Here is a 25223-nt window from a genome sequence, read left to right on the forward strand (position 1 = left end):
TTAAAAGATATCTTTGAATAATGGTCGGCAGTTGAGCTCTTCTCCAAAGATGAGGTTGATGCAAATGAAATCCATTTCGCTCTCTGTTCTGTTTAATCTATAACATTGTATGTTCTCAGCAAATCTTTTCCTCAGTCCGTTTAAAAAAAAAAAACGTATATATACTGCCACCGATGAATGTATCTCAGACACACCTATCTTCCCCTTAAAGTCTGTTTAATACCCCTGATTGCATATCAAGGACACAGAAACATATTATCTGATCATTTCCTGCTTTCGTTACATTAATGAATCTAATATGAATCAGTGTTCCCCCATCAAACAATGTTCATTACCATAAACATGAATATTCATATGGTTATAGAGTGATGTTGAGCTAAACTCTATAATAGCATGTCTCAGTGTAGAGATGTATGCAAAACAGAGCAATGGGAAAAGGTGTGCTGTAGGATTTTTACTAGACTGTATGTGAGCTCTAAAAATACCTAACACATTTAGACATTTAGAAACTATGCCAGCACTCCAAACAAAACAGTGGCTAAATGCCAACATTAAATTACTCAAAAGAAAGATATGTAGCAAAGTTGTGTATGTAATGTTTCCCTTATTTTAATTTAGCAGAGGTGGGCCGCCGCTGCTAAGTCGTGGCCGCAAATACTTTTCGGGATGGTAAAACGTTTTCAGTGTTTACACGACTAAACGACTAAACGACTAAAACCCAAATATGACGTTATATCTTTTTTAAATAAGATCATCTTTGAGAACTACCAACCACCAAAATAAAACTGGATAGTCAGGGAATCCTAAGTCATAGCAATGGGGTCCCCATTTGATTTTGTTCGAATTTTTGAACCCAGATAGCATAAGAACACGGCATAAGCCACGGCAAAATGTGTAGAACTGCAGGAAATGTACTTTAAAACGGTCACATTTTCTCTCCGCTCCATGACAAAATGTGTAGTTCCAGGAAATTAGCTTTTAAAGAGCAACTTTTTTGTCTCTCAGGTCAAGAAGAGTGCTTCTAAAAATAAAAACTGGTATGTGTGCTTGTTATTTAACAGAGTACGTGTCAATGTGGGTCTGGCTAAGCTTGCAAGGGAGCTGTTGTCAGGTAGAATTTAAAAAGGCACGGTTTGGTTCTCATTATTTAGTTAAGGTTTCTCACAGAACATCTGCCTCTACATAAACGTGTGCAGCTGCTCCCTCGTCTTTGGATTTGATACAGCTGTATGTTAGGAAGGAGGTCGTTGTGGTGGACAACGTAAGTAATGCATCATGATAATGTATGAAGTAACTAAGGACTCATGAGGTCTGCAGCCACCGATCATATTTCATGTTAAAATTGGCCATTACAGATTGTATATATACTGTGGCTTGTGTATTGGCCAATACAGCAATACTGCAGCTTAATTTGGCGACTGTTGCATTCGGTTTAAAAGCAACGGAAGGAGGGACATACACACAACCACACACATACACGCCACATTCTTATGGCTCGTTCTTCTTAATTGTACCCCGTAAATATTTTTGAAGGAGTAGTTTTCCTTTTATTACGTTCATAATAAGTACATTTCAACAAGAGTTTTGTATTTTTACTGTTGTCGAAATGATGCGTGTCGACTATGTTCCTATCAAGCCCATGGCTGGCTGTAGTACCAATAAGTGCCTTGAGCGGCTGCCTCCAACCACTGTGTTTTAGCCACGCAGTCCTGTCTCTGGCAGCTGCACGCATGCACACTAGCCGAGGTCAGAGCTGTCACTTCAGAGGGCACTGTCAAATCTCAGCGAGCTCTGTGTGATGTGGGAGTGCTCCCTACAATCGCCCAGATGTTTCCAATCTGCTGGGCTTCTCCTATCCTGCTCACCCACTGTCAGCACAGCCTGCGTTTAAAGTGCCACCGACATGGTTTCAACAACTTTGCAAAAACAAGTCAAAGAGGTGCTCGTCGTAAAATGTGTCACGGTGTAACGCTCCTCTAATGCACGTCGCCAATTAGATAAGTTGTGTTCTTAGTTGTCTTTTTATGTCGACCATAGATTCTATGACATCAGAGAAGGCATGGCATGTTTGGAAAGCAAGTTGAGTTAATTTGTGAGTTCACAACACCAACCAGCAGTTTATAAATATACCAACATTTATTTTTGAAACATATACCACAATGTGAAATTGGATTGGTTCAAACTGGACTAATGCTCACTCGCTTGTTTAACACCATAGCAGGAAGCACTGTCCCACAAATGTTGCTACATGCATTAAATGCGACGGATGGCATTATTCAATTCTGAATACTTGTACCTCAAGGAGCAAAATGAACCATCCTTGACTTCACAATGGCACAACTGTGAGACAAGGCATGCCTCAACCATCTAATGCAAATTACCCCAATTTAGAATCTTGTATTCAGCAGGAGACCATTGCTAAATGATCAGGCAAGCTAGTCACAGATATTAAAATAAATTATGTCTAATTTGAATTTTAGTCACGCTACATTAACTAATAGAAAGTTATTAACATTTCAAGAGAGAGAGAGGGGAAAAAAAAGCTTTTGCCTGCAAAATTACCAGTGGCTGGGCTGACCTGTAAGCCACGCAGTCTGATCACTATGATAACGGCGTAATGGCATATTTACATTAAAACCTCGGCAGCTAATATGGGATTCAGAATGGGACGCTAAAGTCTAGGATTATTTAGACTGGCCTGCTGGCCTCTCCCAGAGTATTCCTCAACTTCAACGCAAGGCAGAAATTTCTCATTTCATGACTATTTATGTGGCTTGTCTCTCCATGGCTTTGAGCATCTCTCTCTCCACATCCTAATGTTCTCTTTAGTACGCACTCTTTATCTTTCATCTCCTCTCTCTTTCCTCCTTGGTCTTTAAAGGCAATTATCATTTCACTTTTTTAGAGATGTCAGAATCTTGCACTTCAGTTGTGTTTTCAGGGGCCTTGTTGGGATGAATGGAATTCTTCACCGGCAAAGATGACTAACCCCCACCCCCACCCCCACCCCGCTGATATTGGCCTTTGAAAAAGAAGAGGAGTTTTTGCATTTGAAATACTCCCCATTCATTTCCTTCTGCTTTGATTCTCTCCAAGAGCCTCTTTTTTTTCTATCCATCACATTTTTTTTTAAGCTGTAGACTGTGAGAATATTCCATATGTAAGATGCTGATGGAGACATTTTAGATTTCTGCCTTGAATTTGATTTCAGGGGTTCTGTCTTAACTTGGTGGCAGTGCTGGCCATGGAACGTGTATTGTCCTCCCTTTGGCATTTTTAGCTGTACTGAAGAGGGTTATGATTAGGACCTGGAGTGTTCCCTGACCACGTGACCTGGTCAGGAAGAATTCTGGGCCCTAGTTATAAGCTATAACGAGGGCCATTGGGGGTGTTTCTAGTGAGGTCACAGGGTCAGGATAAACCTATAACCCTAGTTAATAACAAATATAGAAATATAGCTAGGAGATATACTGTAGGCAACTGCAAAAATAAAGGAACACTTGTGTAAATGAGGGATAAAAAGTACATTGAAAGGTTCTTGATTTTATTAAGCCATCAACATCCCATCATGCTTATGGTCATGTGTAAAAATGCCTAGTTGCACATTATTTTGACCATGACTGGAAGAAGTGATCTCAGTGACTTTGAAAGAGAGGTTCTTAATGTGTGTGTGTGTGTGTGTGTGTGTGTGTGTGTGTGTGTGTGTGTGTGTGTGTGTGTGTGTGTGTGTGTGTGTGTGTGTGTGTGTGTGTGTGTGTGTGTGTGTGTGTGTGTGTGTGTGTGTGTGTGTGTGTGTGTGTGTGTGTGTGTGTCTTAGTCACCAGGACATTTATGGGAGATTCTGAAGTGGCGCCTGAGACACCTGAGTGTTTTCCAGCACCATCAACAAAATACCAAATGCTGGAATTGATTGTGGAAGAATGGTGTCGCATCCCTGCAATAGAGTTCCACACACTTACAGAATCTATGCCAAGGCAGATTGAAGTTGTTCTGCCGCCTTGTGGTGGCCCAACGCCCTATCAGTGACATTCCCCTACCCACAAATAAAATGGAAGATGTACAACCTCCAAAGATATAAATGAGTTTGTCATGGGGAACAATTAACGGCGATAAATATTTGGATTCGACAGAATTTCAGTAGACCTTGAGTTTCTCAGGTTGTTCATTACACCAAATGAATTAACCCAAATAATATAACAGCCAACTGTGTTCATTAAGTCTACAAAGGCAACTTGACTTATTTGTCCTCATTTAACTTTGGGATTTACATGCTCTTTTTCAAATGTCATTTAGAAATAAATCCATTATTGAGGCGTGCACTTTCCATGACCGTTGGCATCAGAGTGTGTGCTTTTGACATTCTGCAGGTGGGAGGATGTGATATGTATTTAAAAATGCAAAATGACATCTAATGTTTGCGTTGCTGCTTGTCTCACAGACCCCGGGTGTAAACGGCCATCTGGTCCGCCGGTCAAATGTACGTTGTTGGCAGTGTCTCAAAGGAGATCCACTATTATCAGATTTCTTCTCCCTGGAAGACCTGATACAGAGGCACCGTAAGAATAACAATATGGCAAAGCAAGGGAGGGAGGAAAAGAGGGAGGGAGGGAAAGAGGGAGGGAGGAAAAGAGGGAGGGAGGAGAAAGAGGGAGGAGGACGGCATGCATACAAGTTGTCTGGCCAAGCCGCCAGACTCTGTCACATTACAGACGAAATCACTTCAGAAATGCGGAGAGTTAATCTCATAATGAAGCGAAGAGTGCCCATTAGGTGTGTGTAATGTTGCTCCAGAGAGATATGATAGACGTCCAGCAGCTCCCGGATCTTATTTACGCACAGTCACCTCAGTGGTGGCTTTTATTAGGGGGACATTAGAGACAGAGGCATGGAGGATGCCACACAAAAGAGGGGATTTTAATACTCTGGTTTCTAGGTAGCCGTGTGCCGCTACCTGCCACAGGCATACAAAGCATGGCTGTTCAATGCACCTCACAGCAAAACATCTCTATTATAATGGTATCGGTCTGTGTTGTTTGTTGATGCATTCTTTGGAATGTTCCTTTAATAATCCTAGAATGTCTCTCTACAGCTGCTTATACATTTCATTCACATTTGTTCGACATTAACGTGCTCCCTTTCTATTTTTTTATACCCCCTAGCGCTTCCTTTGACAGGACTATTGGATGCCCCTGCTTTTTATGTCCTCACATTTTAGGAGAATGAATTGCTCTCCACTGTCACTGGGCCCCGGCCAAGAATTCATTTTTGTGGGTCAAGTGTTTTAGAATGTCATCTTTGACAGGAACCATCCAACACAATGAATGCAGGGATGGATCTGGCCTTCCCAAGTTTTTCAATCACTGCCTACATACACAAATGCATAGCAACCATGGAGGGACACGCACACAAACACAAACACACACACACACACACACAGCACAAGTGTAGGTGGAAATCAATATTGAATTAAAACACCCGAAGCTCATGAATAACAAACTGAAAGGAAAAAAAAGAAAAAAGGTTTGAGTAGCAGGCTGCTAGTGTTGTAGGAGTATACAGTGTGCTAATGAATCTGATGTTGCATGGCAGAATTCAGTAATTGCCACGCACAATGAGGTATTAGACAGGATGTAGCTAATGGAAAACAATCACATTTAACATGGCTGCTTGGTTCTAGCTGTTCAATAAGTGAGCAGCAGGCTAGCTTACAGCAAACAGGAGCCCGGGGATTTGCTGTGGTGCCTGGCTGCGAGGAGGTAGCAGGGTTTTAATGCGATCGGACTCTAACAGACCATCTATTTACAGTGTGCTCTGGGGAGCTAATAAACAAATGTTGAGTAATTTCAGCCAGCAGTAATTACCCTTGCAGCTGACAAGGAGAGTGTGATACTTTCTCTTTCACCTCCAGCTCAGGCCAGGAGGCAGAGCTAGCACGGCCAGGCAGCAGCCTCTTCATACTGGTCTTTCTTTCGCTGCTCCTCACATGGTCATGGCTCCTGGCCAGCAGTCACTCCTGCAGGATCACTTACAGCCTCCCTGGTGTCTCCCTCTGTACTTGTGTCAGACACAACAAGGTATCATTATGCCACGGCCACAGCCCGACATGTAACGAGCCATAATCACATTTAATTGCGTAATCTATAGAACGCAAAAGCAGTGATTCGCCATTTATCACTGTTATATACCAACGATGGGAATGTGTTGGGACCATTTAGGACCCTGCAAATGTAATTAAAGAGAGAAGAAAAAAATGAGCGACCAGTTTGGTCGTTCGTATGTCATTCTTGTAAGATGCCCCTCCCCCTCAAACGCATTTGCTTGCACTTGAAAGGGGGATGTGAAAATCTCTGGAGAAAGAACACCAATATTAAGTTCAGGAATCAAACAAACGCCTGAGCAGGTGAGACAGGAGACAAGGCCAAAGGCATCCTGATCCAGGAGGCTCAATCTCCCTCCTGCTGTTTGCGGTGAAATAGATTTTTATGCAGCTATGTTTCTATCGATCCTAGAGTCTTTCGTCGACAGAATGGGATGTCAAAATCTCCATGTAATTGGATAGAGATAATCATTACAGAATAGACATGGAGAAAGAGAGAGAGCGAGAGAGAGCGAGAGAGAGCGAGAGAGGCAGAATGAGAGAATGAGAGAGAGACCACCTGTTTCCAGCGTGAAGTACTGTATATGGCTTTGATTTAGGGATTTCCTGTTTTTATATTTGACAAGGGATATCCCAGCCCATAGCTGACACTAAAATCATTTTTTTATAATAGAAATGATACATGTTTGAAATACACGTAATATTATGTGAGAGCAGTCATGACCTCCCGAACCATATCTCAACTATGTCTACCAGGTCAATCTGGCAAGGTTGTAGCTAGCTACCCTCTGTCTTTTTTCTTCTGCACAGTCTGGCACAAGGCACAAACAAAAGCCCATATCAGATACATTTTTATGTGAATAATAAGGAGTCGGAGAGATGACCTGCCCAATCCGATCCTGTGACAGACGGACAGCGGGCCAGTCTGTCCCTTATCCTCTGACAAGCAGATGTCCTCTCTCTGTCCCCGAGCCGAGGGGCTGCTGACCAGGGGAGGGACCAGGGGGAGAGCAGAGCGGCTGCTGAAATGAAGAAACTTGAGAGCTCCTCAGGGGGTCGGCTGGTCATTTGATGTCCAGCACAAGGGCAGGGTGGGATGCTGAATGAGCTTATGGAGAGAGGCAGCCTCTCTCTGCAGTCTGTTACAAAGGCCTGGCAGGCAGGCAGGGAAGAGTATAAATACTCAGCACAGACAGACCATTACTGTATTTCAGAGACTTAGTGAGGGAAAAATAAGGCTTTGATAACCAGCTACATGTGAGCACAACAAAGTGGGGAATTGTACTGTACGGTATATATGTACTGTAGCCATGTCCGTGTTTTGAAACCGGTGGAAATCAATGTCAATCCGTAAGCTCCATTTCTGTTCCATTTGTTCCATCTGTTCCTGTTGAAATATGTCATTTTATAAGTTACACATTTTTTTGTAATATTGTATCATCTCTGGAGCAAAAACCGAAAACCTAGTGGTGTGCCACTACTAGTTAAAGGAAACCATTAAGTGACCTATTGCATGTATTAGGGATGTCTAATGGTGAGAACACACTCTTATTTAGGAGTATGAAGTATGAAATCATGTAACTGATAAATTCCTGTTCAAATACTAGAGTGAAATAACACAGCTCAGGTTGACACAGTCACTGGCAGCCAGGCAATACAGAGATCCTTGATAGCTGCAGAGAGGCTGAGATGAGAGACAACTAGGCCTGCCTGCAGAGAGATCATTGATGCCTTGGTGCCGGCACCACAGCTAGCACTGTAATTAAGCACACTCAGTCCTGCAGCCTTGCACAACTTTCTCCCTCACGACAGACCCCGCGGTCAGGAGATGTTAGGCAACATTAACTGCCTGTGTCATTTCAGGAGGGTGGGGGAGAGGAGGGTTAGGGTTAGGTCTGTAGACAGAGGACTTCCACAGGGGGCTCCGGCGAGGGGAGCGACGGTGCACAAGCCATGGCTATGTGGCTTTCATCTTGGAGGAGATTTGGAGAGGGTTCAGACCACAGAGACTTTTAAATTCTCACTAATTCATCTGTGTTCCAGATTCGCTGGGCCTGGGATGACCTGCGAATGATAATGAACTCGCAAGGGGAGTGCACGGTCCCTTGCCTTTGAATGTGCTCAGAATAGCTTCAGATAATCTCTCCCTGAGAATCTGTCAGGATGAGAAGTGTCTTACTAGGGGCTGATTGCTTGTCATGAGAGAGACGTCCACTGCGTTTTCCAGATGTAACTTCTTAAATGCACCCAGTTTGTCATCAGAAGAAACGCACTGGACAAACTAAATAAAGTTTCAATATAAGTGCCAGGAAACAGACCCATCCCCACTTCGAATTTCAAAATCATATTCCATGATGAATATTTATTACCTGCAAGCTGCAAGAATCCTCAATCAATATATTCTACCCACCAGCTTTAAAAAAATGTGTTTTTTGTTCTCCCTCAAAATCAACTTACATCCAAACATTATCATCACAAATGAGGGGAAGAGGTATTTGCATTTATAGATTGAAATGCCACATTTCTCGTACCCTTACTCAAGCAAGAACCTATCCACCCTCCTCTTCACTCCTCTCAGTTTAAGTGTGAGAATGCAGCAAAAACCTCCACATCCAGTTTACTGATCAATAAACAGCTGAGTAGTATGGAAATATATATCCCAGTTTGGACATGTTTTTTCACAGTTGAATTCACGAGTAAGATTTGAGTGAATGCCAGTATTAATTTGAAAAAGCATTTGTTTATGTGTCTATCTAATAGCAACGTCCAAGACTGGGACAGCAAAATCTGAAATGAAAAGACCTCTGTTTTGGCGATACATTAATGCCTCTGTCCTACAGTTGGGGTTCAATACTCTTTTTTCTAATCCTTCATGACTTTTGTCAATAAAAATTGTAAGATAAACACGTAAATACAGTAAAGTACTTACCTTTTCTCCCTGTCACCTTTTCACTCCTGCACTGTACACTGAAATTGAGCTGGGAGGACTAGAGCTTCTCACTTCTGGGCTGGGTCTCATCTTCGGGTCAAATAGAAGTGAGCTTAATTTGTGGTTCTGCCTGGAGAATTTAAAAAAAAGAAAACCTTTTTCCAGTCATGCCAGACCTAGACTCCCTGATGTCAGGCAGATGAATGAAACCAGGGTTCAAAGGCTCTATGCCTGCTTAACACTCCTCAACTGACACCTCCTTTACGTTTTCATCACAGTGATTGTATAGGAAATTGGCCAATGCACTACTGCAGGGGGCCATACCATAACATAAACTAGTCTGCACTGGCCCTTCATTTGACAGTCTTTGAAAAAATGACTAAAGCTCAACCATGCTTACAATATCACAAATACATTTTTTTTAAGTGACACGAAGCTCTATGAATAAAATATGATATAATACTTTGACACACAAATACAATGATAGCAAAGTCAACAGGGTAGCCATGTTGTTGGATTCCCTACGTGGGTTCTGCATAAAAAGAAAGATTTGATTCTGCAAATGCAGATTATTGAGACTGATTTCAACGATTACAGTAAAATCAATTCACTGACAGGATCCCAATGCAGCTTTTGAAATTAGAGCAATGCATTCTAGTGATCTGGTGCTCGATTCTTCTTTCACATACTGTAGGACTTGTGTGGCTCAGACTGGCCTTGATAGAGAGCCCTAAAATTTGCACAGGGGAGAATATACAGCGTCTCTTTATTCTGTGGAAAACACACCAGACGGAGACGTGAAAGTGGCTTTAATCAATACAAATGTGGCTGTGCTGAGGGATTGAGTAGAGTCAATGGTTTATGTACCAAGAAAGCGCAGACATTGCCATAAGTAGGAGTCACAATGTGACCCTCTCAATCTCCACAGAATGATTCTGGTGTCACGGTTGGTGCACCACTGTTCAAAAGTGCTATCTGATCAGCCTCCGAGACATCCCATCGAGACAGATGATTAGATAATGCAAACGAGCCTCATAACCAATGGAAGTTGATGACTCAATACAGGATGACAGACAAGTCCATTTGAATCAGATAAAACGTTGACAGTTTTGTATCAATCATAATTGAGTTATTATTGAGCATAAAGAAAGCTGTTTGTAATATCATTAAATCCAGATATGCTTCTCTTCACATCTGGCAGTCAGCCATGCGTGTGCAAGAGAGCGAGGGAGGGAGTAGAGGGGAGTTAGACAGAGAGGCAACAAAGAAAAAACACTCGGGGCAATCATTCCTGGCAGTATGATGGCAGCTGCAGTGTTTTTTGTAATTTCAATATGTTTCTCTGCACCTCAAGCATGGCGCAATAACAGTTTACAGATTGCTTATGTCATCACATTTTGACAAACTTCTCAATCGGATTTGACCTTCATCGTTAGCCATCTGCTTTCCACTATTTCGTTACCCTCTGTTTTCCTTCCACTGCTATCAGATCCTTTGAGACGAACGCTGCTTTATCCCTTAACTCAAAAGTGCTTGCAAGGGATGGTCGGCACCTTTAAAAAAGGTCACTGCCTCCTATTTATAAAACATACACATAGTACTTGCCAGTTCGGAATTAAAATGAGTGCAGTTCATTATACCATAACATACAGACGCCTTCGACAGAGCATTTGCAAATTATTATGAAGTTGAACCAACCTGAAAACCAGTTTTAATTGAACATCTCTCAGTGAATAGCTCCCGATGTATCTGTCACTTAGTGTAATATCCTTTGACAAAAAAGTATTTTCATAGCAACTTAATTGGATGAACCACAACAACAAATGTACTATATTATTTTCCATAAGTCTGGATGTCTGTTGGCAGGCACTCCAGTCAGCTAGGGTGCATGTGAGAAACCCACTCTTAGTGAGATTCAAGGAATCGGGGAGACTGTGCCATGAAACATCACAAAGTGTATTGTTTCACTAGCTGATGATCACAGTTAAACACAAACCCCAGGACACGGAGTCCTCCTATGCATCTGACATTTCCCTATGATTTTCATATCCAGGTCCTGGAATTGACAGTACGTGTGACATTCGAAGCCTTAAAAATGCCATTGCAGATATGAAATCAATTTGCATTTCCCTAGTGCCTGGATAACATAGCCCCTGTCAAAAGAGCCAGCAGATCTGGTGCAGATAATGACATTAGAGAGGGGAGGCTTGCCGGTGGAAAAAGGTTGAAATTGAAAGAGTGACGCTCTGTGTTTCCAATGATCGCCTTGGATACAGGATGTGTGGTTATTGGACATGTTCTCCTCTGTCTTTGCTCCCCATTAGCACCACTTGTTCTCAGTCAAGGGTTAAGACAGACTAAAGAGAAGCCCAGGTCCTAGAGCCAAGAGCTGGTCAGCCTCAGCCCGTGGTATTTCAGCTGGAAGGAAAATATTATCTTTTGTGTAAAACTATATTTGTGATGATCTACAGTAAATAACAGCTCTGAGAATAAGTCAATTAGGGATTCCCAAATAGTAATTAAGATATTAACGAGAAATCAAACAGTCAGAATTCCGTGCCACTCCGGTTTAACATCTTAATTTATTGCTGTTAATTAAAATGTTACTTGGATATTCAACCCCCCCCCCCCCAAAAAAGGTAATTGCCACCAAATTAGAACATGAATATGATGTTATTACTCTGATAGCCCAAAATTAATGATTAAAACATTGCTTTTAAATAATGGCTTATTCTTGCTGACATTAATGAGGCTATTTATTGCATAGGAGCAGCAGTGCAGGTATCCTCTCTGATCACCACATCATTAAATCTCTCTTCAGAGCCACATTTCACCACAGTAAAGGGTAACTGCATGACACTTTAGGCACTTTGTGGAAATGTGGAGCCAGTGAAGGATGATGATCTGGGGTATTATATAGCTGTATATAGGTATACATTTAGGCTATATCATGGCGTCCAAACCCAGAATATCCTATAAGTATAGGAAATACTGTATATAGGAAATGGCAGGTGGTGGGAGCTGACCTCTAGACATTTGCGTTTGGATGGGTATGATCACCTGCTTGTTATCGAACCAGAGAAACAGGGACATTCCCATTCCTGCAGCCAGAGAAAAAAGATCGAATCAAATCAAATTGTATTGGTCACATACACACGGTTAGTAGATGTTATTGCGAGTGTAGCGAAATGCTTGTGCTTCTAGTTCCGACAGTGCAGTAACATCTAACATGCAATCGAACAATTCCACAACAACTACCTAATACACACAAATCTAAGTCAAGGAATGGAATAAGAATATGTATATGTATATATTGCAAGATGCAAGATGCAATAGATGGTATAAAATACAATAGATACATATGAGATGAGTATTGCAAGATATGTAAACATGATCAAAGTGCCATTATTAAAGTTAGTGTTCCATTTATTAAAGTGGCCAATGATTTCAAGTTCGTATATAGGCAGCAGCCTCTCTGTGCTAGTGATGGCTGTTTAACAGTCTGATGGCCTTGAGATAGAAGCTGTTTTTCAGTCTCTCGGTCCCAGATTTGATGTACCTGTACTGACCTTGCCTTCTGGATGGTAGCGGGGTGAACAGGCAGTGGCTCGGGTGATTGTTGCTCTTGATGATCTTTTTGGCCTTCCTGTGACATCAGGTGCTGTAGGTGTCCTGGAGGGCAGGTAGTTTGCCCCCGGTGATGCGTTGTGCAGTCCGCACCATCCTCTGGAGAGCCTTGCGGTTGTGGGCGGTGCAGTTGCCATACCAGGCTGTGATACAGTCTGACAGCATGCTCTCAATTGTGCATCTGTAAAGGTTTGTGAGGGTTTTAGGTGACAAGACACATTTCTTCATTCTCCTGAGGTTGAAGAGGCGCTGTTGGGCCTTCTTCGCCACACTGTCTGTGTGGGTAGACTATTTCAGTTTGTCTGTGATGGGTACGCAGACGGTATGCCAAGGAACTTAAAACGCTATGCCTTCTCCTCCTCTGTCCCATCGATGTGGTTAGGGGGTGCTCCATCTGCTGTTTCCTGAAGTCCACGATCATCTCCTTTGTTTTGTTGACGTTGAGTGAGAGGTTGTTTTCCTGACACCACACTCCGAGTGCCCTCACCTCCTCCCTGTAGGCTGTCTCGTCGTTGTTGGTAATCAAGCCCACTACTGTTGTGTTGTCTGCAAACTTGCTGATTGAGTTGGAGGTGTGCATGGCCTCACAGTCATGGGTGAACAGGGAGTACAGGAGGGGGCTGAGCATGCAACCTTGTGGAGCCCCAGTGTTGAGGATCAGCGGGGTGGCGATATTGTTTCCTATCTTCACCACCTGGGGGCGACCCGAGTGTCACCTGTAGCTTAGATAAACTACAGGTGATACGTTGAGATTCCCCTCACTTTCCCCTTTCCCGGGCTGCTAAACCTGGCTTTGCTGACCCCTGGACCCCTAGTCAGACAGTTATCCTCCTTGGTCATGGGCAGATGGAGAGGGAAAAGTTGTGGACCCTTAACTGGTTGCGGCTCAGCTGACTGTTAATTGGAGGTGGGCAGTGGCAGGCAAGTTGGAGGCTATCAAAGTCTCAGAGTCATCAAGACTCTGTGATTCTCTCTCCATCTAGCCTGGAGTCAGAAGAGAACCGGGCTATAGAGTTCTATAGCTCCAAGGGTTCAGCTCAACTCACAGATCATACAGTAGGTGGTAGAAGCAGCTGGGCTGTATCGATTGGTTTGGGAATTGTTTGAATACATATAAATGCTGGGTTGAATTGAAAATGTGTAAATACATTATTTTCCTTTGTTAGAGTTAAGAAACAGTGAACGTGTGGCCCTTTCAAAAGTTTAGGTTTCAAATCTAATTTAACGCATTGCAAAAGGCATGTTTACTGATACTGTTATTATTAAATTATTCATGGTTTTTTTTTTTTACAAAGTGAACTTCCTCAGTTTTTGCTGTCTCCAAAAATGACCTCGGTATTTCTGATCACTGATACGTTTTGTTTCTTCTCATCTGATTACTTTTTCAAGTCAAGATTTGCTCTACTTGTATTGGCAAAACAAGCTTAATCTCATTCTGGTTTTAAAATCTGAGGAAATACACATATTATCTTTAGGACATGTTTATATATATATATATATATATATATATATATCTGTAGGAAATGTCAGATATTATTAGCCAATAATATTAATGTACACTGAGTAAACAAAACATTAGGATCTTCTGCTCTTTCCATGACATAGACTGACCAGGTGAATCCAGGTGAAAGCTATGATCCCTTGTTGATGTCACCTGTTAAATCCACTTCAATCAGTGTAGATGAAGGGGAGGTGACAGGTTAAAGAATGATTTTTAAGACTTGAGACTATTGACACATGGATTGTGTATGTGTGCCATTCAGAGGGTGAATGTGCAAGTCAAAGATTGAAGTGCCTTTGAACAGGGTATGGTAGTAGGTGCCAGGCGCACCGGTTTAAGTCAAAAACTGCAACGCTGCTGGGTTTTTCATGCTCTACAGTATCCTGTGTGTATCAAGAGTGGTCCACCACCCAAAGGACATCCAGTCAACTTGACACAACTATGGGAAGCATTGGAGTCAACATGGGCCAGCATCCCTGTGGAACGCTTTCGACACCTTGTGGTCCGTGCCCCGACAAATTGAGGCTGTTCTGAAGGAGAAAGGCGGTGTAAACTCAATATTAGGAAGGTGTTCCTAACATTTTGCACACTCAGTGTATATGGACTATGAAAAAACGTATAGTCTGTGTTTGTCGTGGTACAGTAGACTACTGTGTTTAATACCACCTCAATGAAAGCAAAGCTGTATAGAGTACACACACTAGGTAATCCCTAGTAAAACAAAGGGTGTTATTTTAATGCACGGTTGAGACACCGATAATGAGGCAGTCTAGTTCTAATCAACCACACAGTGCTCTAAAGAGGAACGGTAATCTGTCTGCTGCACACACAACACCACTTACAATTTTCAATTAATACAAATGTAATTTTGCCTGGTCCCTTAGGATAGGGATTAAATATGACTTCAGGGCCAACTCACACACGACACCACATTGTGGACAACACTTACTACACACACACACACAAACACACAGAAAACGCAGACCCATCATTGGAACTGTCTGTACGGTTTGTTAGCACTTGAGAGATAAAACTTTACATGCTGCTCCCAATTAGCACAGCAGTGACCATGCACTGTCTCATCTGCTGAACGTTCCTCCTGAAGAGGAGCTAGTTATGGGGGGGCTCGTGAGAATGGAAAGAGAGAGCGGAGATACGGACTGTGGCTGTTGGAGAGGGAGGATGGAGAGAACTAGAGCGAGGGGGGGAACGATGAAATGGTTTAAGCATTCATTTTGAGTAGAAAGACAGGTCCTATTAACATTTAACAGCATTTGTGCAACTTGGTGTGGAGGTTATGATGCAAATGAGGAGGAATTAAAAGTGGCCAGGGGTTTGGCATTGATGGATTGCAGTCTGGCAGTGCTCACACTTCCCAGTGTCCATCAGAGACGATTACTGTGTAATTAAACCTTATTTCTGGACTCTCCGGCGCATAATTACTTTGTGAATGTAACCATCATGTAAAAGCTACCAAAATGATTTTTTGCATTTATAGTCCAGCAGTCATTTCCATGGGCTTGTGTCAGATATAGCCATCAGACAGTGCAAAAGAACTGTCATTTTTAATAAGAGGCAAAATATTAAATGAAACAGTATGCTTATTACAAAAAAATTAGGCTTTCAAGAGTCCTTTATGTTATTTGCATAATTTATTCATCCCCCCCCCCACACACACACCAAAAGCTTTAGGCAATTTCCCTCACATTTAAATAGATTGCACATTTAAGGCTACTTAAGGAAAATTATCACTTTGCATATTTTAATTGTTATGAAGGAAGTGATTTGAGAGAGGTCCGTGGCTCATCCTCTCGAGCCATGTGGTTGCTGGGCTGTCTGATTCGGCTGCTCAGCGCTGCAGCTCCGAAGATAACCCCGGAGTTCACACACATCCACTTCAGTTTCATCAGAATGCAAATGAACCACTGAACACTGGGACAAGTGGATCTTTGATATTTACAAAATAGCCACTAATAACTTGAGTGTAATTTGTTTGACACAACTTTATTCCCCTCTTATCAGCATTGAGTTTCTTTCCTCATCAAATGCTCTGGTTTAAAAAAAAAATGATGGAGGGGGGGGGGACAAAAGAGCAGAAGACAAAATGTCTGTTCAAATGTCTGATAAAAGGAGGTAGGTGAGATATACTGCACAGTATATGTCAAAAATGAAAACAAAAGGTTATTTAAAAAAAATAAAGAGTGTCTATCAACATGTGAATGTGTAAACGGATCAATAATGAGTGAAAAGAAACCATTCATCTGATGAATGGCAACACTGGAGGTACAGCAGCAGATGAACAGGAAACTATATTTGCTAACCAGGTCCTAGTGTTGCATCAGACAGGGGAATGGCTCGAGAAGCACAGTGGGTGACAAACAGGAGAAAGAAACGCACCATTATTTAGATTGATTAAGTTGTGAAAAAATTGCGGTGGAAAACAGACATTTTTTTAAATACTCAATTATTACTACTATAATTACTATTCGTACAGAAGAATTAACAAGCAATTGCCTAGCTACAGTATGGAGGACATTGGTCTGATACTAAATGTTTATTGTAGCAATATTGACACTTACCCATTTCAAGATAGGCAAAGTGGGAGATTCCACATTGACTTAGTTTAGCACAGTTGCCCAAGGAAAATGTGTAGCCAATAGGTTGTGACTTAACATAGAGAATGATGCATTATAAACAGGATGATCGTTTTCACCCCAATAAAGATCTGCAGTAGCACTGTGAGTACAGAAGCATAGGGTTCTATGTTGTCAAATTGGAAGCTCATCTTCAAGACTTTCTTGAACACAAAAGACAATCATGGTGGTCAACAGAACAGGTAGGTAGCAATAATTTCCCACATCATCTAGGTTAAGGAGGATCCACTTTGATCGGTGTGGGGCCGCAGTACCCACATCCATACCCACGTATGTAATCAGAGCTGGCCCTAGCTTTGTCCCCCCAAAATTCTACACATTTTGCCATGGGGTGGAGAAAAGATTTAGCAATTTTCTAACACATTTTTATTTTTATTGTTTTTTACAAATGCACAAATTTTTCAATGGGGCGGGAAAGAAAAATGAGCAGTTTTACAGCTAGTTTCCTGCAATTCCACACATTTTGCCATAGGGTGGAGAGAAACGTTCGACGTGTTTAATATGATATCTGAGTGAGAGTGATTAACAAAATCAATGGGGAGATTCCCCCATAGCTGGCTAGACTAACTTGCATATCAAAAAAATGTTTTAGCCGACATGGGCTAATTGAGTGACACTCATTGACTGACATAACAAGAGAAAAACTGCTGAAGCGCAACCACATTTGGAAAGGGCACCTTGTGTATTCTACTATTCTGACTCTCAAGAGTTAAGTTGAGACCCCGACGAGTAAGACCCCCCAAAAATGAAGGAAAAAATGATCCGCGGGCTGCCAGTTGCCCATCCCTGATCTAGGTTATTCAGTAACATTTCACACATATTTACTACCACAATAGACCATACAACTGTCGGTAAAAGTTTGAATTCAGACTTTTATTCGAGCTCTCTGTCCATAATTAGTACTAAAGACATAAATTGCAAATGTCAACACACGGAAACAACTAATACACATATTTAACTTTTTTTTCTGCTTTTGATAACCGCCATTGTTCTGATTAGGCCCAGGTTTGTTTCCTGTATAAATGGAGGAAAATCCGGTTGAAATGCGTCCATTAGCGCGGCTTGTTTTCATGTGCCCACTGCAGAAAAAAAGAGACACAGCATTACAAATGAAACAGCACAGGGCACAAAAATGCACCGTGACTTTTTTTCCTTAATGTTAATTGTACAGCAGCTTCCTACGCACATACCATCAACTATATAATGATACCATCAACAAAAAAAATACATAGAAAATCGACGCATAAATGTGCAATTTACATAAAGAGAATCAGTGGCAGTGTGGAGCTACGAACCGAGGGGTGTGATTGTATAATCCCTCTCCTTTCCTGTGATCATAACATTTTAATGACTGAAAAACAACACATTTGGTTAATGGAAGGATTACAATTACACAGTTGAGGCAATTTTCTATTAAGACACAGAAACCTTGAAAATAAATAGAGACGAATTGCCTCAAGAGAGCATCGTGTGTTGTGCATTGTATGGGTGTTATACAATTAATAACTGACGTTTCCAAATGTCATGTCTCTTGACTAACATTATCAATGTCAGAACTGAAATTGTCAACACACATCGCGAACATGGACACGTCCGCACATCTAATCAATCGAGTCTAACCAATGAGAGAGTGGAGACAAAAGAAAACACATTTGGTTTCCAGAAAAAAAAAACATCTTTATTCAATATTTTATGTGTTTTTTTGTTGTTTTGTACTGTACCTTGGAATAGATGAAAATACATTGACGTTTACTGTAGGTATGGCAATACATACACACATATAAACATGTACTGTACTGTATGTGGTGCATTTTAATATGTATATATCAATAGCAAATGTACATTGAGTACACATATGTGCAAGTTTATTTCCTGTACATATGTATGAAATGTATAAATTTGTAATTTCACATATCTAAATATGTTAACCCAACACACTTACACATTGAATTGTAAGTGCACACAAAGACACATTAACATGCGCACTACAACAGTTCACAAAATATTAAAGCAAAGTACATTCTACTTTAAAAACGGAATTTGCATTGGAGACCCTAGAGAAAGACCTATACAGCCCACAATATACTTGCAGAAATGTGGCATTATGAGTACCTATATATTCCATAGAAGTAGGTATCTCATGTATGCATCAGCGTCAACTTCACACTCACTAATGTGTCTTCTCAGTTCTGCTAATAATACTGTTCTGGTGTAAGGACTGTCTTTCGGAGGTAAGCTGTTCATTTTTTGGTCCATTTTTTATTTATTTTAGCGTTTGTTGTTGTTGTTGCCATCGTTGTTTTTGTTTCTTTATTTTTGTACAAATGCATGACATTCAAAAAAGACAGAACGTAAGTACTACATGTACAATATGTAGCAATGAGGTAGAAATGGTTATAAAGAACAAACGTTTAAATAGGATAACGGATAAGAACGACATAAAGATGAAGCCGACATCTAGAGCAGCTCGGGAAACAAAAACCCACCCAGAGGGACAAGTGATACAGGCTGGAAAGCAACATCCAAGTGATTAACGTTGTCAGACGTGAAGGAGAATAGATGTGCTTATCAACCTTTCCGTAGCCAGTTCGTTGTATTTAAAGGCCTATCCTTTACATTGTTGCCCTCCAAACGAAATACCTTTGAGAAACTGTATTTGTTTGGATGTTAGTTGAAGTTTTTCTTCTCGTCCCTTAGTTTTTCCTGTTCTACTGCTCGTATAATTAGTGTAATGTAGTGTATTGTAATGTATAAATAACTTGTTGAACAGCTCGTTTCAATATGTTTAATTGCTTTGCCTTAAATCCATGAATAAACATGCCCTATTGGTCTAAGCAAAATTGCTTAACTCGCTATTAAAGTAAGTAATTGCCAGTTTCAGATTAAATATCTTATGTCAAAATAAAACTGTTGATTTCACTTTGGCTTCAAGGGAGACTTGACAACAAATTGTTGTATGACAAAACAAAGCTTCAAAAGTGCATTTGGTTAACTACACTTAACTTCAGGGGACTTTTATCCCATCTATCTAAGGCAATAAAAGCCATATAGCAAAATAGGATACAAAGATCAAATTAAATACATGTTGGGGCCCTTCATCAATGTAGGTGCTTTGTTGAAGTGTTGTTCCTTGTGCAGCTGTTATTCTTTATAATAGTGTAACTGAAAAAGCAGCTGTTGCCAGCTTAACGTTTGTCATAAGACTACACTAGAACATGAAACAGTCATTGACAGCCAGTGATTCTACAGCCTCCTGTTGCTCAGTAAGTGCCGCCATTGGAGGTGAACAATAATATATATGTTGTCATTGTAAACACAATAAGCTGAGTAAGAGCAAAAACAATCTAAGACGTATGTAAATATAAGACGTATGAAACACAAATTGGGAAAATATCACGTTGAAATGCGGGTGAACTAAAACGCAAGATGCAGTTGCGCTGTACTGATAATACTTTTCAGTGGTACTGTAGGACATCCCTTTCGATGCACTCGTGCGTTCTGACAGTTTTCATACTGCTATAGGGGGACAAAAACAAAAACAAATGCAAGGCTTTTTCATGCATTCATCAGGCCTTGTGTCTCCATTGCCCCTTTTCTGGCACATTACTAAACACTGATAGTTAGTAACAACATAGCTTTGCTGTAAGAAATGACCCTAGAACAAGGACTTAAAGATAGGGCTAACGGCCACACGTCTCCAGACCCCTTTTCAAGACCACCCTGCTCATGTTCTGAGAAATGAATACTCCATGTACATAGGTGTCTATGAATGGGGACGACACTGGCATAACACTAACTTAAGCTGATTTTGTTGTCAGCAAGGCAGCTTTTTTGTTCCCTCAAAAGGCTTCATAGTTTAATGAGCGAAATAGGCTCTGTCATCTTGCCATACCCTCAGATTCTGCTTTCAGAGAAAACGAATAAACTGAGGTAGAAAACATAATCCTTCGTTTTCATTCGTGATAAAATAGCAGCGGGATGGAATGAAATACCTTGGGGGAAACGGTCTGTTTCAACCTCATGAGGCTCGTTTTCAGCCTTAACACATTTCTCCGCAAGTGGCCGGACAGTTTTATCTGCAGATGAGATACAAATTTAAGCTGCTGATAATATTCGACAAATACATATGCTATGCTTTCTCCTACAGATGAGGTTTAGCAAAAACTTACATCCTAAAATGTGTTCTCTTAATGTACTGTGGCCGGTCGATGAAGGCCAGTCGAATGTGTTGTAGTTGATAAAAGAATCGCCATTCCTCCATCTTTGCCACATATCAAATAAAACTATATTCACAATAGGATTCTTCACTTGGGAAATTGCAAAGAAAAACACGACACTTCTCCTTTTGTCTTCCAAATACTCCAGAATCACTCTGGTACATTCAATGTCATACTCATTTTTAGCCTTTCGAGGTACCGTAAACCCTCCGTTTTTGATAATGCAAATTCAAACGCAAGCCAAATGTTTAGTGCTTTGAAACAATCTATGAGGTACTGTACATATCACAATCACTTTCCTGAGTTTTCATAAAGAGAGAACATCAAAATAAATGATGTCTATAAATTAGGGTTCAGATTACCAGTAACACATGTACTTTCTACTGTCCACAGAGAGCGCAAAACAGACACAGTTGAGGAATACTGTTTCAATGGAAAAAAGCAATTTTGTAGTTTTTGTCTCATATTAAAGCTTTTTATATTAGCACATGCCATCAATGTAGATTGTGAGGCGAAGAGATAATATTATAAAATAAAAGAGCACCACTTCAGGCACTTGATAGCAACTAAATCTCCAGAACAGCAAACTGATATATACACACACAGGGGTTCCATCCTGTTAAAGTCTACCCACTTGCACCTTGGTAGGCGATGCTTGGCCTCATCCGTTTCAAGCATCAAAATAATATTTCTCTATGTGTTGTGTGCAGATTGCCAGCCGTTGTGTAAAGCATGCCTCTGCTTCTCTAAGGCCTACCTTTACGCCTTTACTGTACGGCAGGTGTTAAAGTCACCACGACCTGTATTATTCTCTTGTCCACTTCCTGTTTACTGAGAATTCTAAATGGTATCCTTCTGAAAGGGGTTTCCTTCCCGCGTGTTCGAATGCTTCAGTTTCAGTGACTGCAACCAAACATTTTATTCCATTCGGTGTATGTGTCCAGTTCTTTTTGTGATATGTTGGACTGGAATTTGCTAAATACATTGTCAAAGTCTTGGTAAGAGACTGGTCTCATCTGGCTGGGATGGATGGCTGAGAGGTCAGAAGCTGGGATGCCATGTATCGGTCCTACTACTGCCTCATGGCACAGCCGGGCCACGTCCAGTCCCGAAAAGCCCTCCGTCCGCTGGACCAGCAGTGACAACTCTTTGTCACTGAGGCAATAGTTGTGCTGTGAGAGCAGTTGGCTGATTATCTGGTGTCGTGCTGTGCTGTCAGGTAGGGGGATGAGAAGCCGTTTGGTGAAGTACCTCCTCAGGGACTCTTGGATCTCCTCAGGCTTGCTGGAGGAGCAGACCACCAGGACGTGGTCCTCGGCTGAGGTCAGCACACTGTCCAGCTGCATGAGGAGCTCGCTCTTGATCCTATTCACTGGGCTCTCCTCGCTGAGCTGGGCCGAAAGCAGCATGTCCACCTCACTGATGAACACCACTGAGGGCTGGCGACACCTGGCTACCAGGAAGGAGGCCTGGACAATCTTCTCTCCCTCTCCCAGCCATTTGGTCACCAGGGCTGAGCCACTGAGCCGCAGGAAGGCAGCCCCCAGCTGGCTGGCCATGCAGCGGCCCAGCAGTGTTCTGCCTGTTCCCTGAGGTCCGAAGAGAAGGAGGCTCCGAGGTAATGTGGCAAGTCCACTGAACATGTCTGGCCTCAAAATGGGCCACAGAATCTCTTCTTTGATGGCTGCTTTGGCCAGCTCCAGACCTGCAATGTCATTCCAGTCTACTGGGGGACCGGGCTGAAGGATCTCTGTGGTGACCAACTCCACGAGGTTGGCATCACTGTTCTTCAGCTGCTCCTCTGCAGTGTGGCTGGATGAGGTAGCGCTGCCAATGTCCGACCCTGCTATGGAATGGGAGAGGAGCTGTCTATGCTCTTCACTGTGCTCATTCATTATGGGGGTTCCAAACTTTCCAAAGGACTCGCCCGATCTCAGGCCTCCCACAGAGCTTTTGGTTGATCCATAGGAGGGAGGGGTTAATGCTCGGCCAGACTGACTGCAACATTTTCTTTGCTGATCTGAGGATATTGGCTGCTTCGTGTGCTTAAATGCTAAAGATGACGGATCAGCATTCCTGTCAAATCCATTCCCTCTGCTTGAGTCTGAGATGCTGTTGTCTGGTATTCTGTACATAGGGCTTTGTGAGGAGCGCTGTTGGTTGTAGTTGAAATTACTATAGCTGGAGTCCATATCTCCATGCCCCGTCATGTAGAAAGCTTTTCTTTTCAATGAGTTGGCTGAGCTGCCATTCAAAGGTGTTGGTGCAATTGGTGCATGGTTATGGGACTGGTAGGTATAGCCAGGGAGTGTAGAGGGGGGTAGGGGCGTGGGAGCTGCGATGCCTGATGGCAGATAGGCAGAGGGAGGTGGGGCTCCCCCAGGGCTATAGCTAGGGGCAACAGCTGTCTGTGGGGGATACCCTGTCGGAGGGTAATTGTAGTTGGAGAGGTTGGGAGACCCCGCGTTGTAGCTGGGCACTAGAGTAGGGGGAGGTGGTGGGGGTGGGGGCGGGGGTTGTAGGAGACCAGCATTGTGCAATGGAGAGGGGAGGCCTGAGGCGGTCTGCCCGCTGTAACTAGAGTGCAGGTAGGAGCCATTGTAGCCCGTAGCGTATTCCTGAGAGGACAGACCAGAGTGTAGACTGGTGGCTGTGTGACTCCCACAGTTACTGCTGGAATAGCTGGGCTCGGTCAGGCTGCTGGCCCCCCTTGGGGTGCTACCTATGCTGGCAGACACGTCTGTTGGGGGAAGGGCAGCTGTCATTCCAGATTTGCTCACAGATAAAACATCTGGAGCGCAGTTCATTGGGTAAATCCCCTCCTGCCAGGACTCACTCTCTGACTTACGTCCATTCAGGAGTCCAGGAGTGCCATCGGAATAGGAGCAGAGCAGCGCTCGCTCACTCGGACCCTCTAAAATCCCAGAGTACTTCTCTGCGTATTTCTTCAGCAGGTTGGAGGCGGTGAGTGCAGAGATGTCGTCGTTGGCCCAGGCGTACTGATAGGTGCGCTGCAGGTGGCCCCGGTAGGCCTCCACTTTGTGTGCAGGAGAGCGTGTGGTGGAGGAGATATCAAAGTGCTGCTCGGCCCACTGTGCATGCTCTGGGGTCCACTGCATCTTTAGGCCTAAACACCAGACAAAAAGAGAGACAGGTCAAAAAATACCAACAGATAGTAGTTGCTATTTGTTGTGAGTTTTCTTGCGTTGTCAGTATGTTGTGTTTAGAAGTTGGTACATTTAACGTGGTGGAAAAGTTGCCTTTGTAGCAATGAATGAACTGACAAATATATCCCAAATCCCAATACCATTATACAACTAACTTCCTCTACTGTAAAATAGGCACTGCTGAGCAATTACATCATGGGCAGTGTGTGGATTTGGGACCCAACACCTGGTTAGCACAGTATAATGCACCCTGCACAGAACCGAATGACATAGACATTGCAGGTCAGTCTATAATCCAACTCTCATCTAAGGCATTCCGAGACAGTTTCAAATCTGCTTCGAGGAGTGCAGCAAAGCAATCTCCCAGGCAGCGCTCTGTTGCTTTCATCACACAAACCCCACTGCCCGGCATGAATTACAACGGCCTTGTGTCTGCCTACTGCTTCCCAGTCTACATGGTGAGAGAGAAAGAAACATGCTGTACTTGTCTTTCTCGCTTCCCAGACCATCTTTTTTCATTGCCTCCGGGGCTCAAAAGGCACCGTCGAGTTTAGTCCTAAACTCAATTTGCAAACACGAGCTGTTACATATGCTGTCATTTTAGACTCAGCATGGGATTATCAAAGACAGATATACCCAAGAAAGAAACAGATCATTGTGTTTACAGTATTAAAAGAAACACGGATACACAGCCATACACACACATACATACACACACACACACACATGCACACATTGCTTCATCAAAGCTAATCCGACTCGAAACTCCATTAGTAAACACAGAATCACATTGCAAAACCACCCATTCCTGCTGCATTGATCCACCACTTAGCCAGCCACACGTGCATCAGCATCCTATGAAATTGCCCAGTAGCCATCCCTACCCAAGGCTTTAGGAAACCGACAGAGAGCGTCCAGCGGCGCATTACAGCGCAGTGTTTGTCTAGTAAACAGGCGAGAATGTGGATTCCCCCAAGACTCCCTCCCAGCCGCTTGCCCAGCCGCCGTACCAGGCACCAGGAGCTAATTAG

At 42.5% G+C, this 25223-nt stretch overlaps 1 protein-coding gene across 1 annotated transcript; it reads right to left on the minus strand.

Moving 5' to 3' along the window:
- Positions 1-20335: 20335 nt before the first annotated feature.
- LOC112236101 (fidgetin) lies at positions 20336-24146 on the minus strand. The gene has a single exon (XM_024404685.2). The coding sequence runs from the start codon at positions 24142-24144 to the stop codon at positions 21922-21924; it is 2223 nt and encodes a 740-aa protein (XP_024260453.2). The 5' UTR covers positions 24145-24146; the 3' UTR covers positions 20336-21921.
- Between the last annotated feature and the right edge of the window lie 1077 nt (positions 24147-25223).

This window comes from Oncorhynchus tshawytscha, linkage group LG03, assembly GCF_018296145.1.
Source record: "Oncorhynchus tshawytscha isolate Ot180627B linkage group LG03, Otsh_v2.0, whole genome shotgun sequence".
Taxonomy (NCBI): domain Eukaryota; kingdom Metazoa; phylum Chordata; class Actinopteri; order Salmoniformes; family Salmonidae; genus Oncorhynchus; species Oncorhynchus tshawytscha.